The 25,853-nt window shown below is 34.4% G+C and overlaps 2 protein-coding genes across 2 annotated transcripts in view; one reads left to right on the top strand and one right to left on the bottom strand.

The window, feature by feature from the left end:
- Positions 1 to 222: 222 nt before the first annotated feature.
- akr7a3 (aldo-keto reductase family 7, member A3 (aflatoxin aldehyde reductase)) lies at positions 223 to 4,319 on the bottom strand. Its single transcript, XM_056255333.1, has 7 exons — positions 3,962 to 4,319; positions 3,137 to 3,324; positions 2,873 to 2,977; positions 2,625 to 2,721; positions 2,082 to 2,181; positions 1,550 to 1,679; positions 223 to 387 (listed from the first exon to the last, which is right to left on the bottom strand). Exons 1-7 carry the CDS (start codon positions 4,245 to 4,247, stop codon positions 226 to 228), a joined length of 1,068 nt encoding a protein of 355 aa, XP_056111308.1. The 5' UTR covers positions 4,248 to 4,319; the 3' UTR covers positions 223 to 225.
- Positions 4,320 to 6,171: 1,852 nt separating this feature from the next.
- megf6b (multiple EGF-like-domains 6b) overlaps positions 6,172 to 25,853 on the top strand; it is a 71,810-nt gene continuing 52,128 nt past the window's right edge. Inside the window, exons 1-4 of the mRNA XM_056255331.1 lie at positions 6,172 to 6,317; positions 7,403 to 7,537; positions 8,973 to 9,082; positions 15,215 to 15,319. Coding sequence (XP_056111306.1) covers positions 6,226 to 6,317; positions 7,403 to 7,537; positions 8,973 to 9,082; positions 15,215 to 15,319 — 442 coding nt within the window. The 5' untranslated portion in view covers positions 6,172 to 6,225. The remainder of the gene's footprint in view (positions 6,318 to 7,402; positions 7,538 to 8,972; positions 9,083 to 15,214; positions 15,320 to 25,853) is intronic.

The following is a 25,853-nucleotide window of genomic DNA, read 5'->3' as shown; positions in this document are numbered from 1 at the left end:
TCCATCAAGATGCCACAATTGCGTTCTCATGTAAACGTGGGGGAATGTAATACATTAAGTGCTGGTGAGCTCAGGAAGAGTTTTGATTTTGTCATTGTGTTTATTAGGAAGCAGATCCAACTCAATTTATCACTGTTTTGTCACTTGACCATAGAAAAATAAAGCGATTTCTGTTTTAGTTCTTCTAAATCAGGCTTCATGTTTTCTCTAATTGTCACGGGCTGTCTAGCGGAAGTAGTTGGGACACTCGTGGGCCACTAAATCCCAGGCGTGTTTGAAAGCGTCCACGACTGCCTGTTTCAGTGGACCTTCTGCTGCTGCCGTCAGGTTCTCCCGCAGCTGATCCATGCTGGACATCCCGATAATGACCCCGTCACCCTCAGCCCCCTGCAAACACATGAAATATCTCGGTTTAATTCCATTATGAGTTGAGTAAACCTTAGGACATCGAGTTTACATTTGCTATGGTCATGATGCTAGTCAAATGTCCGACAAACTAATGCATTATGACAGATTACAAAACTTTTTTTTTTGGAAAGTCACTTGATTTTGTCTCACTTTATATTAAGTGTCTTTAACTTGTGTACTAAATTACCGTAATAATTTGATACAATGCACTAACTAATATGCATGCATGTTTGGACGTTGCACTTATTTAAAAAATGGTAAGACTTTATTTTTAAGGTGTCATTGTTACAATGTAATTATACATTTAAGGACTGAGTAATAATAATTAACAACGTACTTACTATAGGATTAGAATTTGGTTGAGGGTTAGTTGCATGTAATTATGCACAATTTACTGTTATAACTATGGTAAGTACATGTAACAAGGACACTGTAAAATAAAGTGTTACCCATTGCACTTACTCAAATCAGTAATATTAATTAACTACATGTACTTACTATTGAGTTAGGGTTTAGTTTAGTGTTGCTTGTATTTATGCATAATTTACTCTTATTACTATATTAAGTACATGTAGTAATGTGTAACTGTCACCTTAAAATAAAGCGTTACGTTACCTAACAAATACCTTCGTGTAATTACTGATCTATGATTACTCTGATGACCCTTCCTCACACTTACAACAAAACCCGTCCTTACATTTACCCGTATCCCACCTCAAAAGTGTTTTGCAATACACATTTTGACCACATTTTACTGACCAATTGATTAATTTATTTTTTATATGTAGTAGTTAAATCAATGCACTTGATATAAATTTGGACCCTTGATTTTATGTGGACTTGGACAGAATGACCAAATTTTAGAGAAAGTAAAATCTTGTATTAATAGACTGTAGTCAGGTAAGATGCCATATTTAATTTAATGCGGATAAACGAGGGATAGACTTGCTATCTTTCCAACGGCGCACACTGTATAAAGGACCTAGATCATGTAATTTTCACAACTTTCGTCAGCTGAACTAATCAATATGTTGATATTAAATTGAACGCACTGTATTCTCTCCCTCACGGCCTGTGGCAAACATCCTCAATAATAAAATGTCTCAAAATGTGCATTAGATGGTTTCATGATGTCTCCCACCTTCAGATGAGAGTGATGATACATCCAGCGAATAGCAGCTGAAGTGAGAGTGGGTTTCTCTGAGCCGTACGCTTCTTCCAGAGCCTTCTGTACGCCATCGATGCCTTGGAAGCTACTCTCCTTCCAGTATCTGAAATACACATCATGCCCCACAAACATGTAACATTGATCACATTTAATAATAGTAAAGTCTTTCTGCCCGACTAACTCGATCTAGAGATTGATCTTAAATCACTGATGTGAGTATTGTACTGATGATAATAAGGTCTGAAACAGCGGCTGAGGTCAAGTCAAAGCTGCACACATGGTAATGCATAGTGATGATGTGTATTGTTTACCTTCTTAAATATTGTACTGTTTTGTACTGTGTTTTGTATATTGTACTGTGTTGTGTTTTGTGAAATGCGTAGCCTCCTATGGACAAGTGTTGTAAATTAGCAGTTTTGGTATAACACTAAAAAACAATGTATCTGGTTTGTCCAATGCTGTTGTTATGTCCATATCAAATAAATAAATAAATAAAATAATGCACCTGTCCCTGTAAGCACCAGCCCAGCTGTTCCCGAAGAACCGACCCGCGGGCTGAGTGCCGTCTTTATCTTCATAGTGATATTTCCCAGTGAGGAGCCCACCTGTGACAGGAGCACACATGCAATGTGTGAAGAAATGCAGAAAAGTCATGTGATATTTCCCTGGATTTTACTTGCGATCAGTATATTTCCAAATAAAAAATGTTTTCAAATTATGCAAAAAGTGTGCAAAAACCATATCATGCTATAGCTAGGAAATTAGTCTAAGCGAGACTGATATCATATCTCATTCCAAAAATGTTTAAAATGTCATTTACATTGCAGGATAAATGGTGATTTGAGAGCTTAGTGATAGAAATAAAAATTGTGGGTTAAAAAAAAAAGATAGATAAATGGATAGATAAATAAATATTATGTATATATGTGTGTATATCTATAGTATATCTATCCATCTAGATAGATATTTATATGCGTGTGTGTGTTGACTTTTGGTCTAATATTCATTAGGAACTGATTTATTGTGTTTGCAATATTATACGCATTACCTGCCAGGGGATTGTAAGCATAGAAGCGGATGCCGAAGTATCTTAAGCACGGCAGTAGCTCAGTCTCCACTTGTCGTGTGGTTGCATTATACATGCCCTTCAGAAGAGAACACCAACGCTGATCAAAACTCACCCGTTCATTCTTAAGTAACACTCAATAGCAGTAAGTAGTTCTTCATTTAAGATCTGAAATTAGTTTTATACTAGTCCTTATATTTAGACTGTAATCCATCCATCTATCCACTTACTTGATATACAGTAGGAAGCACCCAGTTATTATGTTTGCAGATGCTGCAGATTTCTGCCACTTCCCATGATGCATAGTTTGATAAGCCCAGCTCCTTGAATTTGCCCTAAACATCAACACACAGCTTAGTTTAGCAAAGCAAGGCCAGTTTATGTGAGGAGTTACAAAATAATCTAGATCAGATGAAGAACTCACCTGATTGTCAGACATGTATCAAACTTGTAGAGTTGTGCTGTAGAAGTGTGTGTGTGTGTGTGTGACGCACCTGCTGATGGAGCCCGTTGCAGGCCTCGAGTGTGTGTTGGACGGGGTTCTGGTGGTCTGGCGCGTGCAGGTAAAAGATGTCCACACACTGTGTGCGCAGCCTCTTCAGAGACGTGTCCAGCTGATTCACCACACTCTCTGGTTTCAGGGTTTTTCCCTCCCAGGGGTTTGCTTTAGTCGCGATTCGAACTGATAAACACATTAAACATGATTCAAAATATACTCCCTTTTCGATTAAGTGACCATACAGGAATAATAATCACAGGCATGAGTGAAAATATAATTTCATATATTATTATTATTATTTGAAGTACCTTATTTTGTATTGTTTCTTGTTATTTTTAATGTTTTTTCTTGTTTGTTGCTGTTTAATATTATTGATCTGAATTAAAATAATAATAAATAATAGATTAAAATACTAAATAAATAAATGACAATGAAACAATGAATCATTACAATAAACAACAATATAATAATAAATGAATAACAAATGATAAATACAAAACATCAATTCATTTATAATTAAATATTTTAGCTTTAAAATAAACAACAAATTAAAATAATATGTTAATATGTTTTTTGTAAAAAAAAAATCCCCTTTTACTTTGTAATTTTTTATTTTAAAAATAGATACATTTACTATGCACGGTATTTTAGTATTTTTCTGTGAATATTTTCGTATATATTTTAGTTTGGTTCTAAAAAAATACCTCTTTGATCTTACAAATAAACATGTCACGTGCCTGCGTGTCATGTGATCTACATCTACCCACCAATACACTCATATCTGCTGTAATCGCCACACACTGTTGAGGAAGAACTGTACCTGTTGAAGGGAGTCGCATGTCTCCTATGATGGTCTCCGCCTGTCCGTCATTGTACATGAACGCAGTGTCCAGCTCATCGTGCCCGCGCTCTAAGAACACCTGGACCAGCTGCGCGCTCGTGTGCGCGTCCGCGCGTCCACCAAACGCCATGGACCCCAGCAGAGTGACGGGGAGTTTGGACTGAGACATGTTGCGGAGTTGGTTAAAGTGTAATGTTTGTTTTTGAATCGTACGGATTCCGTGGTGAACTCCACTCAGGGCTCTTATGGTAGCAAAGTTCATCATAGTAAATTTCCTGTAATGTGGAAAGCACTACCAGGGCGAAGGACGCGCGTGGACTGAGGGACCGTGGGGAAAGTGCCCGATCTGTGCCGAAACGTAGAGGAATGCATTCAATTGGTCATCATAAGGAGGTGGACATTTGAAAGTTCAAAGGTCATTTGCATCATCCCTTTGCTCAAAATAACGATGTGGGTTTTCAAATATCACTTATCATTCTTTTGAGCACATGAAACTCCCATTGTATCCTGAAGATGTCAGCAGAACACAAATAACAGGGACCAAAAACGTGAATGAACATTTCCTTTGTCTGCATCAATATTTTGGCTAAACTTGATGGGGAAATAATATATTTAAGTGTCTTTGTTACAGTGCAATTAATAAATTATGCATAATTACATGCAACTAACCCTAAACCAAACCCAATACTAACCAACCCTATAGTAAGTACATGTAGTTATTATTAATATTACTCAGTTAACTGACCAACCCTATAGTAAGTACATGTAGTTATTAATATTAATCAGTTAACTGAGTAATATTAATATTACTACATACTATAGGGTTAGTTAGTATTAGGTTTGGTTTAGGGTTAGTTGCATGTAATTATGCGTAATTTATAGTAATTAATATAGAAACTACACGTGTAACAAGGACACTGTAAAAAAGTAAGTGTTACCCTAATTTTTCACTACTAAAATTAGCATTGTTTGATTTTAACAGTTCTGTTGTGCAGTGATCCTCATCCAGGGGGACTCAGCAAACTTTATGGTCATTCATTTTACTGGCTTAAAAAAATATAGTAACATTTCTATATTCATGAAGTGAAGTCGTGACAGTTGTGTGAGGTGATACATATTATGGAAAAACTCCTTAATAGATTTAGGATACATTATGCAGATTCTTTCTTGACATTTTAGGAATGTTAATGTTTTGTTCCACAGTGCAATAACTATTTATCGTACTTTTAATGAATTCTGTTAAACATTCCCACATAATATTCCTGGAGTGACACGTCCACATGTCCTCAAAATACCAGCAGATGTTTTCATAGGTGTGTTTTAGCGTGTAAAGCACATTCTGATCATGGCAGAGGCGTTGAACCCGGTTGGCATTGACCCCTGGATCAGCGCTGCCTGGGAATGTGTTCCGGCCTCTGTTGTCCCAGATTCCCTGATCCCAGCGCTGACCTGGAACCGGCCCTCACGTCTGTGACCCATCATCCTCCACTCTCAGCTGTGGCGTGGGGACCCCTCCACAGTCCTGTCCTGTGAGAGAATAACTTCTGATGTCACATGGTGAAGGTTCTGTTAAATTAGTGTAAGATAAATATATAAAGTGGCATCCCAAAATTTTTTTTATTATTAATGAAAAACAATAGCAATTATTATGCTAATAATATTACAAATATTACAGGAAAGGTTGAAGTGGTGCTGTATATCATTAAATCACTATTTGAGAATTGCCTTTCGAATAACTTAATATGTACAGAAATCAATTTATTATAACTTTATTTGCAGGTTTAAATAGTAAAAAAATGCTCTCAGACTTAATATCTCCATTGCTTTACATTAGAAGCTGTTCCTCAATGGTTTAAAGGTTACAAAGTGACCTTCATTTGACTCTGAAATGTGTCTAATAAAGTGTTTCCCTTTGAATCAGGCACTTTGAAGTGTCGCAGTAAATCAAGCTGAGTAACGCGATCCGGTCAGTCAGCTCTTCTGCTGCTTTAGGTCGTTCCCGTATTTGTCCTGTTCTTCTCAAAGGACATTCCCTTCACTGCTCCTACAGGAAGAGCGAGTGTCCTGAGGGCATTGGATCTCAGCTGGTGTGTGAGGTGGATCTGAGAGTTTCTCCGTCATCTGCTGCTGCGCTTTCAGAATCAGTCCTCTCCAGAGCGCGGATTAATATGGACTCACACTAGTTAGTTCTAACATTTATTTTAAGTGTGTTATTTAGGTTCAGGACTCAGTCAGAACAGCGTATGAGGATGGATATGTTGTTTTATTTTTTAATCATTCTAATTCATGGAATTAATGCAGCATCCCGTTCTAGAAAAGACCTGATGCCGCACATGTGAGTAACTGGTGATCAGTTGCGCGCGCTTCTAGATTATCATCACTGCTTAACTTTGAATACCACTATAAATAATGTATTTAATGAACGAATATATTTCTCACATTCGTGCTTATATTATATCACTTTTACGTTATTGTAGTTAAATTACATGTTTTATTCAAATTGGAGACTCGCTTTGACGCGGAGCTGTTTACGCGCATTAATTAAACACGTGGGTTACTGTTTGTGTCAGTCCAGCTAACTTTGGCCAACGTTCTGCTAAGGTTCTTTCAATGTTATGAGCAAACGTTCTTCCAGTAACATTAATAGAACCTTCGTTTAACGTTGTCTGGTCTTTATTTACGTTCTATAATAACAAAAACGCAATACACATTTGTACGACCGTTCAACGCACTACTTGTTTTAGAACGTATAGAGAACTTTCAAATGTAACGTTTCCATAATGTTTGCAAAAATGGAACGTTTCGATTGTTCAGAGAACATTCAGAAATAATATTTTCATAACTTAATGGCAATCATAGTAAACGGGAAACCCATCGAGCTGCCTATCAAGACAGCAAAAAAAATCCCAAATTGATGTCTATGTAGGTTTTGATGCACATGAGTTGAATGAAACTGAAGCATCCAGCTTTTAAGTACATTTCTCTACCCTTTAACTGCGACATGCATTAATATGAGTGATTAACAAAAAAATTCACGTCTCTGACAAAAATCTAGTGCCAATAATTCCTCACATGAAAATCATCGCCTGGAGGTTTAATGTGAACTGACTCGTGGAGATCAGTCAATGTTTGAGGAAATAGAACATTTTTTACAGAGTGACTAATATATTAGTCTGGGAACTTGAGATGTAAATCATGCGTATCTTGTCATCTGTTAGTGCAGAGATGATTAAAAATGATTTACTGGCATTTTCTCATTATTTCAATGATCACTATTGCTCAATGTGACATGGAGTGTCTAAGTAACTGACGGTCTTACAACTTGTTCCCCTGTCAAATTCATTACAGTTTATTAAAACTGCATGGAAGGACTATCTGACTGAACCTGCAGGTAAACGGATGTGTGTGTTTTATCTCCAGGCCAAATGTGTGTGCTGAGAAGGAGGTGAAGCTTGTGGCCCAGATGCAGCCGTGTGTCCAGGCCTTCACTCGGATGGTTAAAGCCTGGAAACAGGGATGCCAGGGACAGTCCTGGTGCATGGGCTACGAGAGGAGGTGCGACTGATATTTACACACCAAAAACACTGATTTATGTGAACATAAACATCATGTCTGATCAATCAACCGTACAACCCTTGCAATTTCTGTGCTATATAGCATGCATATGATGTGTATGCAAGTTTTCCACATGAATGCATATTCAGATGACTCTCTACAGCTGGGTGCTGCATCCCACAATGCAATGTGCTCAACTTTGCCTTTTCATTTACAGTGCGATGAATGAACCACAATCTGTTTTTGATTTTACTGCAAAAAGTGATTTCCTTTAATGCAAAACCACCTGAATTAAAAATGTGCAATAAGCATTTCTGACATAAATGAAACATGCACATGCTTGAAATTGTTATTGTTGCACTACACTGTTTCACGTACTATTAAAAAATAGTATGCGGTGTAAACCACATGCTGTGCAGTATGCATTTGTTCAAATCCTTTCCCCTTATTATGCAATAGTAATGGTGATGCCTTACCAAGCATGACTCCTTCTGAGGCGTCTAAAAAAGTGCATTTGTTCTCATGCTTTACAGTATCTTTGTTCTCTAATCAGACTCTTTTAAGTGTAAGGTGTAGTCAAGCTCTTGACGAAAGCAGCAATTTGAAAGGCATCTCCAGAGGCTCTCGCATACCTACAAGATAGAAGGCAAACGCCCTGAACTCGCGCTTTGACAGCCCTGTGTTCCTCGCACTGGCTCGCTTTCCTCCGTATACTTAGCAAGAGTAAGAGACCCAGAGCCTCGGTAAGAGACCCGGGCCCTGCAATTAGATGCTTTAAACAAAGAGCGCAGGGTTACGATTCTGCAGGACTCTAAACTACAGGGAGCGAGAAACCCTTGCAGAAAGCCTCTTTAAAGGCTGGATGAGAGAGAAGCGCCGCTGATTACAGAGCTCATGTTTGTGTTTTCACACATCGAAGCTCATCTCTCTCATTCACTGACTAACCACAAAGGCCTTTATTAGCTCAGAGAGAACACTGATAAACACTAAAAATGGCTGATGACTAACATGTGGATACTCATAAAGAATGTTTAACGGTCTTAATCTTTACCTGTGTGCTAAATGGAAAAAATAAATGAAACCATACATAGTCTTATTTTTCCTTTCTTTTCTTATTTTTTAAACGATGGTTTCTTTTATGGCTCATGTATTGCCCTTCAATTTACATTTTTTGTGCAACTTGAAGACGATTGCTGCTCTTGTTTATGTTTCAGTTCTGGTTTGCAATCTAAGATATGCATTTTATTTGCTGAGTGTATATGTGTATATATAGTTCATCGACTTTTTGACCTTTTTGCAATTCTTAAAGTGTCTTTTATACAGTTGATTGTACCATCCAGTGTTTGTCTGACAGAAAGTGCACCAGTAGAGTGTGTGAGACAATATAAAACAATAAAGATGCTATAGAGTTCTTCGTTTCTCTTTTTCTCCACAGAACGGCGTACTACACTGCATATAGACAGGTGTATCGACAGGAACACCAGACGGTTTATAAGTGCTGCTCAGGATGGTCCCAGCTCAACGGGGAGGCCGGGTGTCTGTACCGTAAGTCTCCTTTCTCATGGGATGTAAAATCACAGTATTTACTGCCAAATGAAGCATGTGAACATCAGTGATAGAAATCCATATTTATGCTGATTGAATCCTGAGTATGCAGCTATAGAGGTAGAATAACAGGTGGAGTTGGTCATAGTGATTTAAAGGTTTAGGTCCCAGGTATTTAATCTTACAGCTGTTAAACCACGAGAAGGAACTGATCACACATTCCATTGTCTCCTTTTATAACTCTTACAAAAGCACAGTGGAATTAGGAAATTAGTGTCAAGATTTGCTCTAATCCTCTTGGCTGTGGGTTCTGTATTATTTTATGGATTTAAGTAGAGACAATGTATTATGGTGAAATTTGCCCAGAAATGTCCTCAAACCTCATGATTTGAGGTATCATCATTTGATGATCACAAATTGTGCGGTACAAATTACACACCACATTTTAATACTTAGGTTTGGAGGTTCAAACGATTGTAATAGTCATGCTGGCCTCAGCAACAAAGCACTGATCTCACTTTGTCTGAATTTGTTTAACTTTCTAAAGCCAAAAGACCCGGTCAGTAATTGGATTTCAGCAGCTCATCCCGTCTGCTGTCTGCTCTGGGTGGGGTCTCGTAATTTTCATTGTTCTGGTAACAAGAGAGCTCCTCTAATAGTTTTGGCAGCGAGAGACTCTGGTTTGTCTTTTTTTTGTGCCTAAATGGAGCAGATGGGAATCCTTTGATAGGGTTTTATAGGCCGTCGTAGTCTACATGCCCTGAAGAAGAGGAGCCTATAGCTGTGGACCCTTAAGGCCCTGATATACTCACAAGGTTTTTTTTTTGTTCTTCACTTAGGGGTAAAAAGAAGTTCACAATACCTTTGCAGAAGTTTATTGTTAATAGTCATTTGGAAGAGGTGTTTAGATGAAGATGTTGATATGCATCTGATCTAAGGCCCTGTTTCCACCTGGTATTGAGATGCGTTTTGGTCGATCGGGTCACAAGTAGACGAGGCGGACACATTCCCGTTTACTCCTGGTGTCTCTTTTGTCCACTCTTGCCCACTTCTGTCCTGATTTCTTCGAGGGGAGGGTCTATGAGCGGGTAAATGTGTGGGGTTTTCAGATCTTTTGATCTAATGGACAAAATAAGCTCACGCAATTTACATATGAACATGCCTGGAGACGGCAGAAAAACATACATCAGCTTTAGTTTCTGCCCTCACAGCCGGAAGACCAGCCGAACGCTGTGAGTGTGTGTTAGAAATGTAGGAATGGTGTGTGTTAGAAATGTAGGAATGGTGTGTGTTAGAAATGTGGTGTGTGTTAGAAATGTAGGAATGGTGTGTGTTAGAAATGTAGGAATGGTGTTAGAAATGTAGGAATGGTGTTAGAAATGTAGGAATGGTGTGTGTTAGAAATGTAGGAATGGTGAGCACAGTGGTGCTTTGAGCTTTAATATTCACAGACACTAGTCCATATCGAGATTTGATTCATTGTACAGCTCTACTCAATTCTGTGACGTTCTTTATACAGTAAGTTCCATTTGTGAGTGGATTCCGGTATTCGATCCGTGTCGCTTCGCAAACACAGACGGGGTGAATTTATGAATGAAAGTGTGAAAGTTCTGACACAAACGAAATTGTTACGTATCCTCACGCTTTTTTAAGTGGGTATACGGAAATCCTTGGTCTTTCCTAGTGGGTATATGGCGTATACCTGCGTATCACGTAGACTACACCACTGGGTGAGCACGTTGTTCATCTTCAAACCTAACTAATTTGGCTTGCATGAATATGAGGTTGAGAGAGGCAGAAGTACAGACCGTTCAGCTTGTACCGTCTAAAAGGCTTAGAGTTCGAGTTTTGTGCACGACATGTTCAATGTTTTGTCGACTTGATGATCCTCGTTTTCATTGTCAAATCAATCCTGGCGTCAAAGGTCCATTGGGTCTGTTGTTCTCATTTGGATGGAGAATTAAGCAGGACTCTACGGTTCCCAGAAGAGGTTTTGTGAGACTCAGGGTCACATTCGGTCAAAACAGTTCCTTGTACCCAAAACCCCCTGAACAAAATCCCTCTCTAAAATCAAGTTAATCAAGTTAACATCCACTGATGGTTTTCATGCCGGACTCGTGCGGTCTCATGCCAGAATGACTGACAGTTGCATAACAGTTTATCCCGCAAGTTGTGATTTTCTTCGGGGTTTCATTACTAGAGCCGACACAATCCTCAAAGACCCCTTTGTCTGTCCGAGAAGGTGAAACGACTCATTATACCTGCGAGATTTAGGCCTCGTCCCTGATCCAGCTTTGGTTTGTTTTTAAACACGCTCAGCATGCATTCCTGTACACCGCTTAACGTCTTTTCCTCTTCTGTGGTGGTATCTGTGGTCCTCAAACTGCACGCTTGGCTTTTATCTCTGCAACTTGAGACCTGGAAGCACTTTAAGAAATGGGACAAACTAATCACTCCTTTTTCTGAGCCACTGAACATGGACAAAACATGAGTTGATGCTCACACCAGAAATCCCGCCGTCTGACTGGCACACGTACAGAGCGTCTGTCTTCACAACCTTTTCGTTCGGCGTGATTCACTGGCCAGCTGGGATGGAGCATCGAGAGACGCTGTTAGATTTGTTGTGGCAGTAAAGTGTGTGGCAGTTTGGGTGTCTTTGAGGAGTTGAAAGGTCGTCTCCGAGGTGTTGCCGTCACACTGTGATCTGTTTGACAAAAGGAAGCGTGCAGTGATGCTTTTCTTCACTTAAATGCTAGTTAGTCTAATGTAGCGGTTAGGGTTTTCTTTTCGACTCTAAAGCCCCCAATCATCCAAGACTTTGAAGGTCTCAAAGATATTTCCGGACAAAGCCGACCAAACTTTTTCATTTACAGATACTAAGTGGATTTATATTGTAATTTAAGTATCATTTGAATATTTATAGAAATATAATGCATATATTTATGACAATATTTATTTAAAAAGGTAAATAAAATAATAATAAAGAAATTTCCATAAAGAAATTTAATAAAAAAAAGTATGAATGCTGAACTGAAAGTTCTTCAGGGTTTACACTTTTAATTACCAATGAATTTTACAGAAAATAGAAGTGGTAATTTAAATTAGTTTAATTAAATATTTAAATATTATTATAAATATTAGAAATTATATGTATGCCAATATTTATTTAAAATAAGTGAATAAAAAAATGATAAATAATTACATTTAAGTACTTAATGTTCTTTAGGATTTACAACTTTTCTAGTCTTTTGTTTTAAAGCAATTTCTACCCAATAGTACATTTATTTTTATATTTTCAGTTTTAATATAGTAATTTTGATACGGTTTTTTTAAACATTTCTAAATAGCTTTGATTTAATTTTTTAATTTTTATTTCATTTTTAGTAGTAGTTTTATTTAATTTTATTGCTTGAACTTTATTTATTTTATTTAATTGCCAAGGCAACATTTGTTTTTAATTTAATTTAATTTAATTTAATTTAATTTAATTTAATTTAATTTAATTTAATTTAATTTAATTTAATTTAATTTAATTTAATTTAATTTAATTTTTTTTAAAAAAAATTTGTTTAAAATTTTGTAAAAATTTTTTTTTTTTTTTTTTTTTTTTTTTTTTTTTTTTTTTTTTTAATTTTTTTTTTTGGAGAGCTTGACATAGCTAGAAAAAACTACTGGTTCTGAAATGTTTGGTCTTAGGGCCCAGATTTTACATTGTGGTCACTGTATTGGGAATACAAAACCGAAAATTGTTTATTGTACAAAAGCAAACACAAATGCCTTTAAAATCAAACATTAGAGTTTGTTAATATGACCATGAACTGCACAGACACAACGTGCAAAATGATTAACCTGACATTGGCTGAGTGGATTTAGTACAACGTAAACAGCAGCAAACACACACATTACAGTATTTATAGTATGAGTGTCTGGTTTTGAAATGTCAGTTGAATTTTGATGGTTTGATGCTCTTGGGAGCCGATAATTCACTGCATAAAACAAACTATGGTCAGCATACAAACCATATTGTTTATTCTTGTTCCAAACGAGCATGTATTTAAAGTAGTCTGCATAGTTTTGTGGATGAGTGCATGTCACGCAACCTGTCAATGTCGGCGTCTGAATAACCTCTACCAAGGGATAATAACTTTGTGCCAAAATACTGTAGCGTTTGATTGGACACCTTTGGCTTCAACAACAAAATAGGTGTAATTTCTCCTCTCTATTAAAAGTTAATAAGATAAATACGTTTGCTATCCAAACTATGCACAATTATAGATGCATTTTTTATAATTAGCAATAGCATTTTGCAATATTTTTCCCTGATTGTCTGCAACCCACCAGATGAAACTTCTTTGGAAAAGCTTTTTGAGATTTGCATCACTTTGCAGAACTGGAACCCATAAACTAACACACATCAAGGCTGCTTTCGGAGAATTGCTTTGGATTTATTTAGGAAGCGGGAAAACAAAGAAATTCTGTTTCTCATTCTAGTCTGTAAAACTTAATATTGAAGCTATTTACAATTGGGCTCTTTTGGGGTACGCTAACCCTGTTTACTTCTTTGTTTCTCAAGTATACCAATTGACTCAATGACTTTTTTTGTAGAAGTGCCTTTGGTGCTTGAAGCGTGCTTCATGAGACTTCCTTCCACCTTAACAAAACGTGCACTTGAAAATCCTCTTCTTTTCATTAAGGAGCAAAAATCAGAGTTTGAACGGGAAAGTTGGGAGCAGAAAGTGGCCAGTTATTTTGACTTTTGATGCTGACAAGGTGATTTGAAACAAACTGACCCACTAAGGTAACAGTGGCCATAAGGAGTGAATGGAGGCAGGTCTTTGTTGCTGTCGACGGGAATGTCCTGAACAAGGACCAGGAATGTGCGTAACTAATGTCCTGGGTGGTCTGTCCACAGGACCAACAATGCCTGTTGTTACAAAGACCATTAGTTGTCCATCCCAGAGGTAGAAATGCTGTTTCATGATGTCTTCTTTCAGATCTGCTGAGGTTTTGAAAGGGAATGTGTCCTTGAATTAGTACAGTTGTTCATTTAAGATGAGTGAAGCTCAGATAATCTCTCACAACAGCTCGTCTATCCATGAGGATTTCAAGGTTTCAGGATTTCAAAGATTGTCTTGATGAACATGAGTTTTAACACAGTAATATATTTTATATAATAATACATGCATATTTGTCTGCTGGGATTCCCCATGCTCTTCCTCTCACATGCTTTATGTAATATTATGCGTTTGTACTTTATTCACATTTAGATATGCACAATGGAAATGCTAATTCTGCTCTGGTTTGATCCTGACTTGTTTTATTTGCTTTGGGTTCAGTAAAACACCTTTTCACAATTTTTAGTTTGTAAATGTTGTATGCAGTTTTGACATGTAGTTTTGAATGCATGTCGACAATGACTTTGAACAACTGGTCGACAGGTCTTGCTATAAGATTAAATATAAGGGTTTGCAATTTGCTATATATTTTTCACTTCCTCATATGACAACCTAAGTTTACATATCAATGCTGACATGTTAGCTCATATACTAGTGTTGTTTTGGTATTATTTACAGACTATTATAGTATCATTAATAGTTTGTATTAGCTTTTATTTTTGTAATTTTGATTAGTTTAAAAAAAAACATTTCTATATTGATTTAATATTAAAATTATGTCAGTTTTAGTATGTTTTATTTATTTTTATTAGTTTTATTTTATTTGCTTAAACTTCAACTTAATTTTATTTTATTTAGTTGCCAAAGCAACATTTGTAATTTTTATTTTATTTTATTATATTTTTTATTTAATTTTTATTTTCTTTCATAAAATACAAAAAAACATCAGTAATTTACTTATTACAGTAATTATTTTCTAATGTACTCGTGTTGGTGATGTGGGTTTGAAACTGTCCCTGATAGTTAATCTAAGATTTACTGGCAGACGTGATGTACTGTCTATTTCTTTGCAAGGGCTTGGTGTTATGATCTCAGCTTTGTACACTTCAGGTGTGTGTTTTCTTCAGGTGTTAACAGGCTAATAGTAAAGCAGAAACACATGTTCTAATGTCATGCGTAGGCTTCATGTCATGTGTAAAGACATGTGTTCAGCATCTCTTTCTCTCGTCTCTTACAGCTGTTTGCAGTTATGGCGTGTGCTTTAATGGAGGTCAGTGTAGAGAAGCTTCTGCTCAACTCTGTGACTGTCCGGCCGGCTTCAGTGGTCCGAGCTGCCAGTACGGTGAGTCCAAAACAGACTGAACAACTTGCATGATTTGTTTGTTAATCTCTTTTAGATTCCCATGAAGATTTGAGAAAATATGAAATATGGGTCCGCTGATATTAAAGGGGTAATTCACCACTGGCAATATGGGCTATATGCGGTAGAAAGGTGAAATTATATATATATATTTTAATCTGTGCTACCTGACTAGAGAAAACAGAGAAAATATGCCCTTTTCTTCCGTTTTGCTAAATAGGTAGGAAAACTACAACACCCATAATGCACTGGGCATGCTGTCGTCCAAGGCCACGCCCAGTCTGCTCCTATTGGATAGGCTTGACCAGAGTCAAATACCGCCTTGCTTGAGTAGAAAATACTACTTAGCAAACTTTTGGTTACAATAGTGTCAACTTGTAGTGTTCCTGGGTGTGAGAATATAAAGAGTAGGGCTGGGTAAAAAATATCGATTTCTCGATATTCATCGATTCTCATTTTTACGAACCGATATCGATTCTTAAATCTCAAGAATCGATTAGTCATCCTGTTTTCATTTGATGAATGAATGGAACATTGTAGCGCGCATCCCATCCAATAAATCACAATAATCTTTGTGCTTTGTTACTATTGATACTAAATATGTATTGATACTATTGATACTCAAATGTCAAATTACGTCCATTTTCTTACGAAATTCAAAAACATAAATAGCGTTTTGGCGCTGTGGCGTGAGATCGCTCTGGCGCAGCTCAAGAGAAGCAGCAGCGCTGCACATGATCTCCTCTTCCGCCTTAATAATACCAGTTAAAGCGCGAAATAAACATGAATGAACGTCTGAAAGTGTGTTAAAAGATAGAGTACAACTTATCGAAATCCGTATCATGTCACATGGAATCGCTCAATCAGTGTTTCAACCGCGGAAAGACGTCAGTAACAACTTGTAAACAATGTCATGTAACGTCACATTTACCTCAGAAAAACCATGTGACCATAAACTCGTTAGTCAGCTAGAAAAATTAACTCTAAAGAGGAGCATTTTGCTAAATATTTGGACCATATTACATATTCATTATAATTTTTAATGTTCTTCGATATTTAATGCATGTTTGAATAAATCTGGCAAGTTTTTATGACAGCCACCATTTAAATGTTTATATTTCATATAACTTTATTATTATAAAAATAAATAAAAGTGTAATTTTAGTGTTTGCATAGCTACAAATCAGTTAATTTTTACCTTCAATATTATTATAGGCTAATGAAGCCTAGTAGGCTACAACTGACTCCCATAGTTTACAGCATTAGTTAAGAGATTTGTTTTCCTTGAGAAAATTTGCCATGTATTGCACCTGATATCCAAAATAATCAATATTGAATCGAATCGAATCGGAATCGAATCGAATTGCAAGCTTGTGAATCGAAATCGAATCGAATTGTGAAATTTGTGTCAATACCCAGCCCTAATAAAGAGTAAACATTTAGCAGGAGCGAGTTATTTTTAGCTTTAGAATAGAAAAAAGCGGAAGTACTATCTGTAGTTTTCATGAAAGCCATTGAACTGTCAAAAGTCTGCCGAATTATGTGTGTTGCGCCATCCGACAAACTTTTGCTGACAAATAAACGGGAATTTTTTCAGTCCTGGTAACACAGAGAAAGACTTGTATCTACACAAACCGGGTTGAAATTCGGCAAACTTTAATAAAAACAAGCTGTTTAGATAGATCTCATGTGAATAAGAGGACATGAAGCATTCTTCCACAGTCGGTTATTAGTAGTTCTTGCATGTGCAAGCACTGCATTTTAGATAATATAAAGTGTAGTTATAATGATTTTGACAGCATTTCCTTTTGAATAAATGCAAGTTTCCCCAGAGTGTTTTCTCGGCCTGTTTGAGTCTCTAATATCCCAAGCCAAGAATTTTATCTGCAACGGGCAGTTGTAGCCAGTGAGAGAGGATGCTAATAATGGAGGATGTTGTTTTTTGGTGATAATATACACACGACAGGAAATTCTTCACAAATCTTGCCCTAGTTTTTCAGTTGCTGTGGTCTCCTCTGTGTCTCGTGGAGTGATAACAGACGCTGGTCTTGCACTAAGATCAAGAGTAATCCGAGAGCCGCTTGTGTCTCAAAGTGTTGCAGACAGATTCAATTAATTACGCAGCTTTCAGCAACACTAAGATGTTGCAGCTTGCATGTTGAAGTAGCATGACCTGATGGCTTTCGTCTGCTGTTTTCTGTTTCGTTTTTGAATCTTCAAGACAGAGACTCGGATGGGCACAGCTGGGAACCATTGGTCATTTATTCTGGACAGTTCTTATGTGTGTTGTTAAGAATGATGCTGATTGATTCGGTCGGCATGCACAAACACACACGAAAACACTAACAGCCGCAATCTATCACGGGGAAGCGATGGAGACTGCGGCCTGTTTACCTGTATATCCTCTGTAATGCCAGACTGGCACTGGAAAATAAAGAGGACATGAAAATATGGTGAATCTCACGAAACCTGTCAAGAACATGTCATCGTCAAATTTCATCACAAAATCAATTTATGTTTTGCCTAAAGAAAATAAAGCCTAGTAATTGTTATAGATTAAGGAGCCATTGGAAATATTTGCTTTTACTCATGCATTCTGCACATTTAATTATTTATGCATGAGTTATTGTATAAAACTTATACAACACTATTTATTATATAATATTTTTAACAATATTTTTCATGCATTATGACATTTTTTCACTTTCATGAATTTCATTATTTTATTTGTTTTCATATTAATAAATATAATGCATGAAAGATATTGTATTGTATATTTAAAAACATATTTTTCCATGCACTATTATTATATTTCATCACTTTTAAAACATGCATAATAATTTATTTATGATATCGTTGCATTAATAATAATCATGCATGAAAGGATAAAAATTATACAACCCTATATATTGTATATTATTTTTAAAACAATATATTGCCTTCATTATTCATAATGTAATATTATATTAACATTATATTACTTTGTATATTACTATATACACACAATATATTTAAAATTATACTATTTATTATTATTATTAGGACAACAGAATACCAAACATACTTTCCCTATAAAGAGCGAAAGATACGAGTCATCATAATACTACTTATCATTATACTTTTTTTTTTATATATATTTTTATTGAGAAACATGGCACAATGAAATATACATAACTGTGACGTAGAAATGTCACGTAGAAAATAAAGCCGTTTTTATGTTTTGTTTTTTACATACAGTATGAAAACAAACAGGTATACAAGACAAACACATTATAAAATTAAAAAAATTCAGGTTATCATTATACTTTATCCGTAGTACCATAAAACATGCTTAAAGTATCAGGACAACCATAGAACATCAACATCTGTCCTCTGAGAAACCTCTGGATGAAATGTCACGTAAGAGAAGCTGTTTGCAGCACGTCTGCGTGCGGATCAAAGTCTCTGTGAGTTGATGAAGGAAAATCATTCTCTGGTCTGACTTGTACTTCAAATCCACAGCTGGATGATTTTTGTCAGATTCAGTCGGTTATTGTTTGCTGATTGGCTGACAGCGACCCATGATGACTGGTGAAGCAGGCGTGATGTTTGACATGTTGTGGTTTCAGCTCTCTGTTTGAGATGCACATTCCCCTGTGGCGAGTATCACTGTATTCTCAGTTACACCTGTCATCACAAGAGAGAAAACAGCGTTTGAAAAGCTCTCCAAGCTCTCATAGACCTATTAATCTGAGTTAAACACCTGACGTGAAGCTTAAGTCCAGGAGCTTTAAAAAGAGACTAAAACAACACAAATAATCTTTTTTTAAAGCTACTGAACTTGGCAAATGCAAAGGTAACTAATCAAAAGATGTCAAACTCAAATGATTTTGCAGTAGTTGGAGATTTTTTTTGCATATGGAAACTTGCATGCATTTCTGTACGGCTATAGAATCGGACAGCTTGGATGAAGAATAAAAGTTTGCATATGCAGATCAATCTCAAATTTCAGGAAAATTGGATAAACATCAATGCACACAATTCTGTCATAGTCACGTGTTTGTTGTATTCCTGTCAGTTCAGCGTTTCAGGGTCCGTATCGAAAGGTCTCTTACATTGTGGAATAATTGTGTCTCTTTCTTTTGATAAAAACAATGGTTTCTGGGCCGGAGGTCATTTAGAATAATAATAATTATTAGATGATTAATGTAGTTCATATATACAAGTAAAACATAAATATCATAGATAATGATGAACATTATATACAATTATTAGATGATTAAATTAAATATATTTAAATTTATATAATTATAATAAATTATATGTACTAATAATATATCATTTCCGATATATACTTCTAATTTATATTTAAGATTTTATTTAGATTAATAATAATTATTAGATGATTAATTTAGTTCATATATACAAGTAAAACATATAAATATCATAGATAATGATGAACATTATATACAATTATTAGATGATTAAATCATTAAAATATATTTAAATTAAATATATGTAGATTTATATAATTATAATAAATTATATGTACTAATAATATATAATTTCCGATATATACTTCTAATTTATATTTAAGATTTTATTTAGAATAATAATAATTATTAGATGATTAATTTAATTCATATATACAAGTAAGACATATAAATATCATAGATAATGATGAACATTATATACAATTATTAGATGATTAAGTAATTAAAATATATTTAAATTAAATATATGTAGATTTATATAATTATAATAAATTATATGTACTAATAATATATAATTTCCGATATATACTTCTAATTTATATTTAAGATTTTATTTAGAATAATAATAATTATTAGATGATTAATTTAATTCATATATACAAGTAAAATATTTAAATATCGTACATTATAATTAATATTACTATGTACAATTATTAGATGATTAATTAATATAATTATAAAAATGTTATTTTCTATTATTATATTTGTAGCTACTAGTAATGTAGCCACTAGTAATAATGTGTATTATACTAATTATTTTATGATTAATTATATATATAACAAGAAATATTATAACTATAATTATTACATACATTTAGAATTGATTTATAATTTATATAACCCAAATTTGTATTAATTATACTAAGTGTATTTATTAATATGATTAATTTAATTAATATATACCACATATATTTTATTTATAATAATGTTATTATTATTATAAATACAATTATTAGATTATTATTATTTATTATTATTATTATTATTATTAATTATTATATAAATTAAAATATAATACAATTATATTTTATATATATATATATATATATATATATATATATATATATATATATATATATATATATATATAATGTTACATAAAAATGAGTCGAATCCTTTGAGTTGTCACTTCTTTTGAGTTCACACTTGTTTCCTTCGATCTGTGTAGAGGGTCAGAGGTCAGAGTGTGTGTCCGCTGCGGGGCGTCTGTGGATCTGATCGCGGTGTTGAACTCGTATAGTTGATGCTAATGGAGGGGGACGTCTAGAGCTCTTGCAGGAGGTTCAGTTTTACAGCAGCTCATGCAAGTCATCACATGGACATCTGACAACTGTGAGCTTGAGCTATTAACACAGACCTGTCAGTGCACTTCAACTTCTGCTGGACACACTCTTAGCTTGAGCTAGCATGAGCTCCTAGAGACCTCGTTTTCAGATTTTCAGGCCAAATTGTCACGTTTCCTTCTTGAATAAGGCAATCTCAGAATTCACTGTGGGTGAAAAGAGCCAGACGGATCTGAGGGAAATGTTGTAAATATATACTAAAAGTTTGGGGTTGTACCATTTTTAAAGTCTCTTTTATGTTTAACAAGGCTGCATTTATTTGATTAAAAATACTGTAATATTGTGAAATAATATTATCATTTAAAATAACTGTTTTCTGTTCTGCATATGTTTTCAAATGTAATTTATTCCTGTGATGCAAAGCTGAATTTTTACTCCAGTCTTCAGTGTCACATGATCCTCCAGAAATCATTCTTATATGCTGATTTACTGATTATTATCACAGTTGGAAAGAGTTGTTTTTGAGGTTATGTCAGTTAGCTGGATATGTTGACTGAAACAGTAACAGAATCTTAGATTAGTGTGGCTAAATTGCAAGGGTTTCTAGACGTACAAAACAGGGAAATATGAGAGAATCAAACTGTGTTTTTGTGTGTTTATTTCATGACACATGTCTGGATGTTGAATCTGCAACACCGAGGTCATTTTGGGCTTGAAAAGAAATAACTTAATAACTTAATAACTTAATTAATTAGATCAGTTTTTAGACAAAAATAAATGAGATTTTCCTCAGTTTATGGAATTTATGAGCTGGTCATTTTCTAATTTCCTTAGTTGTACATGGAGAGATATGACTCATATCTCAGTTTTTAGTTCTGATCAGAGAAGGCTTCTCTAAGTTACGTCCTCTAGTTGGCTTGTGTTTCCCGATGGAATCCAAACTTTGGCTGTTGTAAGAAGAAACGAGCTACTTGCTTATGGAGACTGGAGGACCGGATTAGACAAGGAAACCCCAGGGATTCGGTGGAAAAGGGTTTTATCAAGAGTTTAGCACACAGTACAGACAAGACAATATGCAGGAATGATAAACATTCTAAAGCAGTTTCTCGGAGTGCAGCGGTGACGACAGCTTGTTTGTGGAAATGAAGCTAAACCATTAGAAAAGAGAGTTGATAGAGTTGATAGAGTTGATAGAGTTGATAGAGTTGATAGAGTTGATAGAGTTGATAGAGTTGATAGAGTTAATCAACTCTATCAACTCAATTAACTCTATCAACTCTATCAACTCTGTCAACTCTATCAACTCTATCAACTCTATCAACTCTATTAACTCTCAACTCTATCAACTCAATTAACTCTATCAACTCTATCAACTCTATCAACTCTGTCAACTCTATCAACTCTATCAACTCTATTAACTCTCAACTCTATCAACTCTATCAACTCTATCAACTCTATCAACTCAATCAACTCTATCAACTCAATTGAGTTGATAGTTGAGAGTTAATAGAGTTGATAGAGTTGATAGAGTTGATAGAGTTGACAGAGTTGATAGAGTTGATAGAGTTGATAGAGTTGATAGAGTTGATAGAGTTGATAGAGTTGATAGAGTTGATAGAGTTAATAGAGTTAATAGAGTTGACAGAGTTGATAGAGTTAATAGAGTTGATAGTTAATAGAGTTGATAGAGTTGACAGAGTTGATAGAGTTAATAAAGTTAATAGAGTTGATAGAGTTGATAGAGTTAATAGAGTTAATAGAGTTGATAGTTAATAGAGTTGATAGTTAATAGAGTTGATAGTTAATAGAGTTGATAGAGTTGATAGTTGAATTGATAGAATTGATAGAGTTGATAGTTGATAGAGTTGATAGAGTTAATAGAGTTAATAGAGTTAATAGAGTTGATAGAGTTGATAGAGTTAATAGAGTTAATAGAGTTGATAGAGTTGATAGAGTTAATTGAGTTAATTGAGTTAATAGAGTTGATAGAGTTGATAGAGTTGACAGAGTTGATAGTTAATAGTTAATAGAGTTGATAGTTAATAGAGTTGATAGAGTTAATAGAGTTGATAGTTAATAGAGTTAATAGAGTTGATAGAGTTGATAGAGTTGATAGAGTTGATAGAGTTGATAGTTAATAGAGTTGATAGAGTTAATAGAGTTAATAGAGTTAATAGAGTTGATAGAGTTGATAGAGTTGATAGAGTTAATAGAGTTGATAGAGTTGATAGTTAATTGTTAATAGAGTTGATAGAGTTAATAGAGTTGATAGTTAATAGAGTTAATAGAGTTGATAGTTAATAGAGTTGATAGTTAATAGAGTTGATAGAGTTGATAGAGTTGATAGAGTTGATAGAGTTGATAGTTAATAGAGTTGATAGTTAATAGAGTTGATAGTTAATAGAGTTGATAGTTAATAGAGTTGATAGTTAATAGAGTTGATAGTTAATAGAGTTGATAGTTAATAGACTTGATAGTTAATAGAGTTGATAGAGTTGATAGTTAATAGAGTTGATAGTTAATAGAGTTGATAGTTAATAGTTGATAGTTAATAGTTGATAGTTAATAGAGTTGATAGTTAATAGAGTTGATAGAGTTGATAGAGTTTGGTTTGGTTTGGTTTATTTCAGACAGACAGCTTAGTTTAAACACAGCTCAGCTGACAAACTACAGCATATTTCCTTCTGTCTGAAACAGGTGTAGGCTGAATCTCTTGCTTATAATGCCTACCCTTTTTGAAAAACATCTCATATTTTAAACAAATAAATAAAAATAAGTATTGTCTTACATCAATATAATGTTGACAAACAAATCTAAAGAGAATACAAAACCCAAGTATTTCCTATGTAATTCAGTTTCACACTCTAGAATACAACAAAAACAGCTTATTCATTTATCACTCTTTAAATTGTTTCATATAATTTCATTGCTTTATTTTTAAATAGTTTCTTAAACTTTCTAAGTGTCCCACATTTTTTTAGTTCCTCATGACAGTTATTCCATAAATTTACACCTTTAACTGAAATACAATGTTGTTTTGCATTGGTCCTCACTTGGTTCTTTTTAAAAATACAGGTTCCCCTTAAGTCATGTTGGCATACTCTTTCTGTGAACAACCCTTGGATACTTTCTGGCAATTGATGGTTTTTTGCTTTATACATGATTTGTAGTGTTTTTAGTTCTACTAATTCTTTAAACTTTAAAGCATTTAATTCAATAAAAAGGGAGTTTGTTGGCTCCTGATATGTGGTTTTCTTTATTATTCGCATTGCTCTCTTTTGAAGCATAAATATGGGATTGGTATTTGTTTTATATGTATTTCCCCATACTTCCACACAATAAATAATGTATGGAAGCACAAGGGAACAATACAAAGTATATAGTGATTTTTTTTATTTAAGAAATATTTAACTTTATATAATATTGCAATTGACTTTGAAATCTTGTTCTTAATATAAGATATATGGGGCTTCCAATTTAAGTTTTTGTCTATAATTACTCCAAGAAATGTATTAGCTGACACCCTTTCGATTTCAACTTCATTAATCATTAATTTACCTATTGTATTAGATGAATGATTGCCAAACACAATACATTTTGTTTTACTTATATTTACCGTTAGTTTATTTGAATCAAACCAATTTTTTAGCAGTGCCATTTCTTTTCCCATTGTATCCAAAAGTTGTTTCAGATTGTCACCAGAACAAAATAAGTTTGTATCATCAGCAAATAATATCAGTTGTAATACTTTGGAAACCTCACATATATCATTAATGTATAACAAAAAAAGCAATGGGCCCAGCACAGAGCCTTGGGGAACCCCACATGTTACCTGCACCAGTTGTGACTTGCAATTATCTATTTGGACATATTGATGCCTTTTCTCTAAGTAATTACTTATCCAAGAGTGGGCTACCCCTCTTACTCCATATTTTTTCAATTTATCTAACAATATGGCGTGGTCGACCGTGTCAAATGCTTTCTTAATGTCTAAAAACACCCCAACTGTGTATTGTTTATTTTCTATTGCGTTGGATATTTTCTCCACAAATTCTATTAATGCATGTGTTGTTGTTCTATTACTTCTGAACCCATATTGTTTTTTGCTTAATATGTTGTATTTAATAACAAAATCATTTAATCTTGTATAAAATAATTTTTCCAATATTTTTGAAAACTGTGAAAGCAAAGAAACAGGCCTATAATTTGAAAAAGTATGTCTATCCCCAGTTTTATATATGGGTATCACTTTGGCAATTTTCATTTTTTTTAGGAAATAAACCTTTTTGAAGAGACAAGTTACATATATGTACTAGAGGTTTCTCAATACACTCGATAATATGTTTTACCACACACATATCCATATCATTCCAGTCAGTTGACTTCTTATTTTTAAATGATTTAACAATATCAATTATTTCTTTTCCATCTGTTCCTCTTATAAACATTGATTGCTTATTTACACTACCCGTTTCTCTTTCCGTTCTACTTTTCCTATCAATTCCTACAATCTCCCCTGCCAGACTGGGACCAACATTGACAAAAAAATTATTGAAATCATTAGCAATTTGTTCCTTATCACTTATAATTTTATTGTTTTTTGTCATAAAATAGGTTGGGCATCCTGACCTTCCAACGTTGTTTTTTACTATTTCATTTAATATCACAATCAGGAGTTAATAGTTAATAGAGTTAATAGTTAATAGAGTTGATAGTTAATAGAGTTGATAGTTAATAGTTAATAGAGTTAATAGAGTTAATAGTTGATAGTTTATAGAGTTGATAGAGTTAATAGTTGATAGAGTTAATAGAGTTAGTAGAGTTGACAGAGTTGATAGAGTTGATAGTTAATAGAGTTGATAGAGTTGATAGAGTTGATAGAGTTGATAGAGTTGATAGAGTTGATAGAGTTGATAGAGTTGATAGAGTTAATAGAGTTGATAGTTAATAGAGTTGATAGTTAATAGAGTTGATAGTTAA

The sequence above is a fragment of the Rhinichthys klamathensis genome, unplaced genomic scaffold (genome assembly GCF_029890125.1).
Source record: "Rhinichthys klamathensis goyatoka isolate OS25496 unplaced genomic scaffold, OSU_Roscu_1.1 h1tg000120l_1, whole genome shotgun sequence".
Taxonomy (NCBI): domain Eukaryota; kingdom Metazoa; phylum Chordata; class Actinopteri; order Cypriniformes; family Leuciscidae; genus Rhinichthys; species Rhinichthys klamathensis.
The sequence above is the reverse complement of the archived record's forward strand: the minus strand, read 5'-3'. Positions and strand labels throughout refer to the sequence as shown.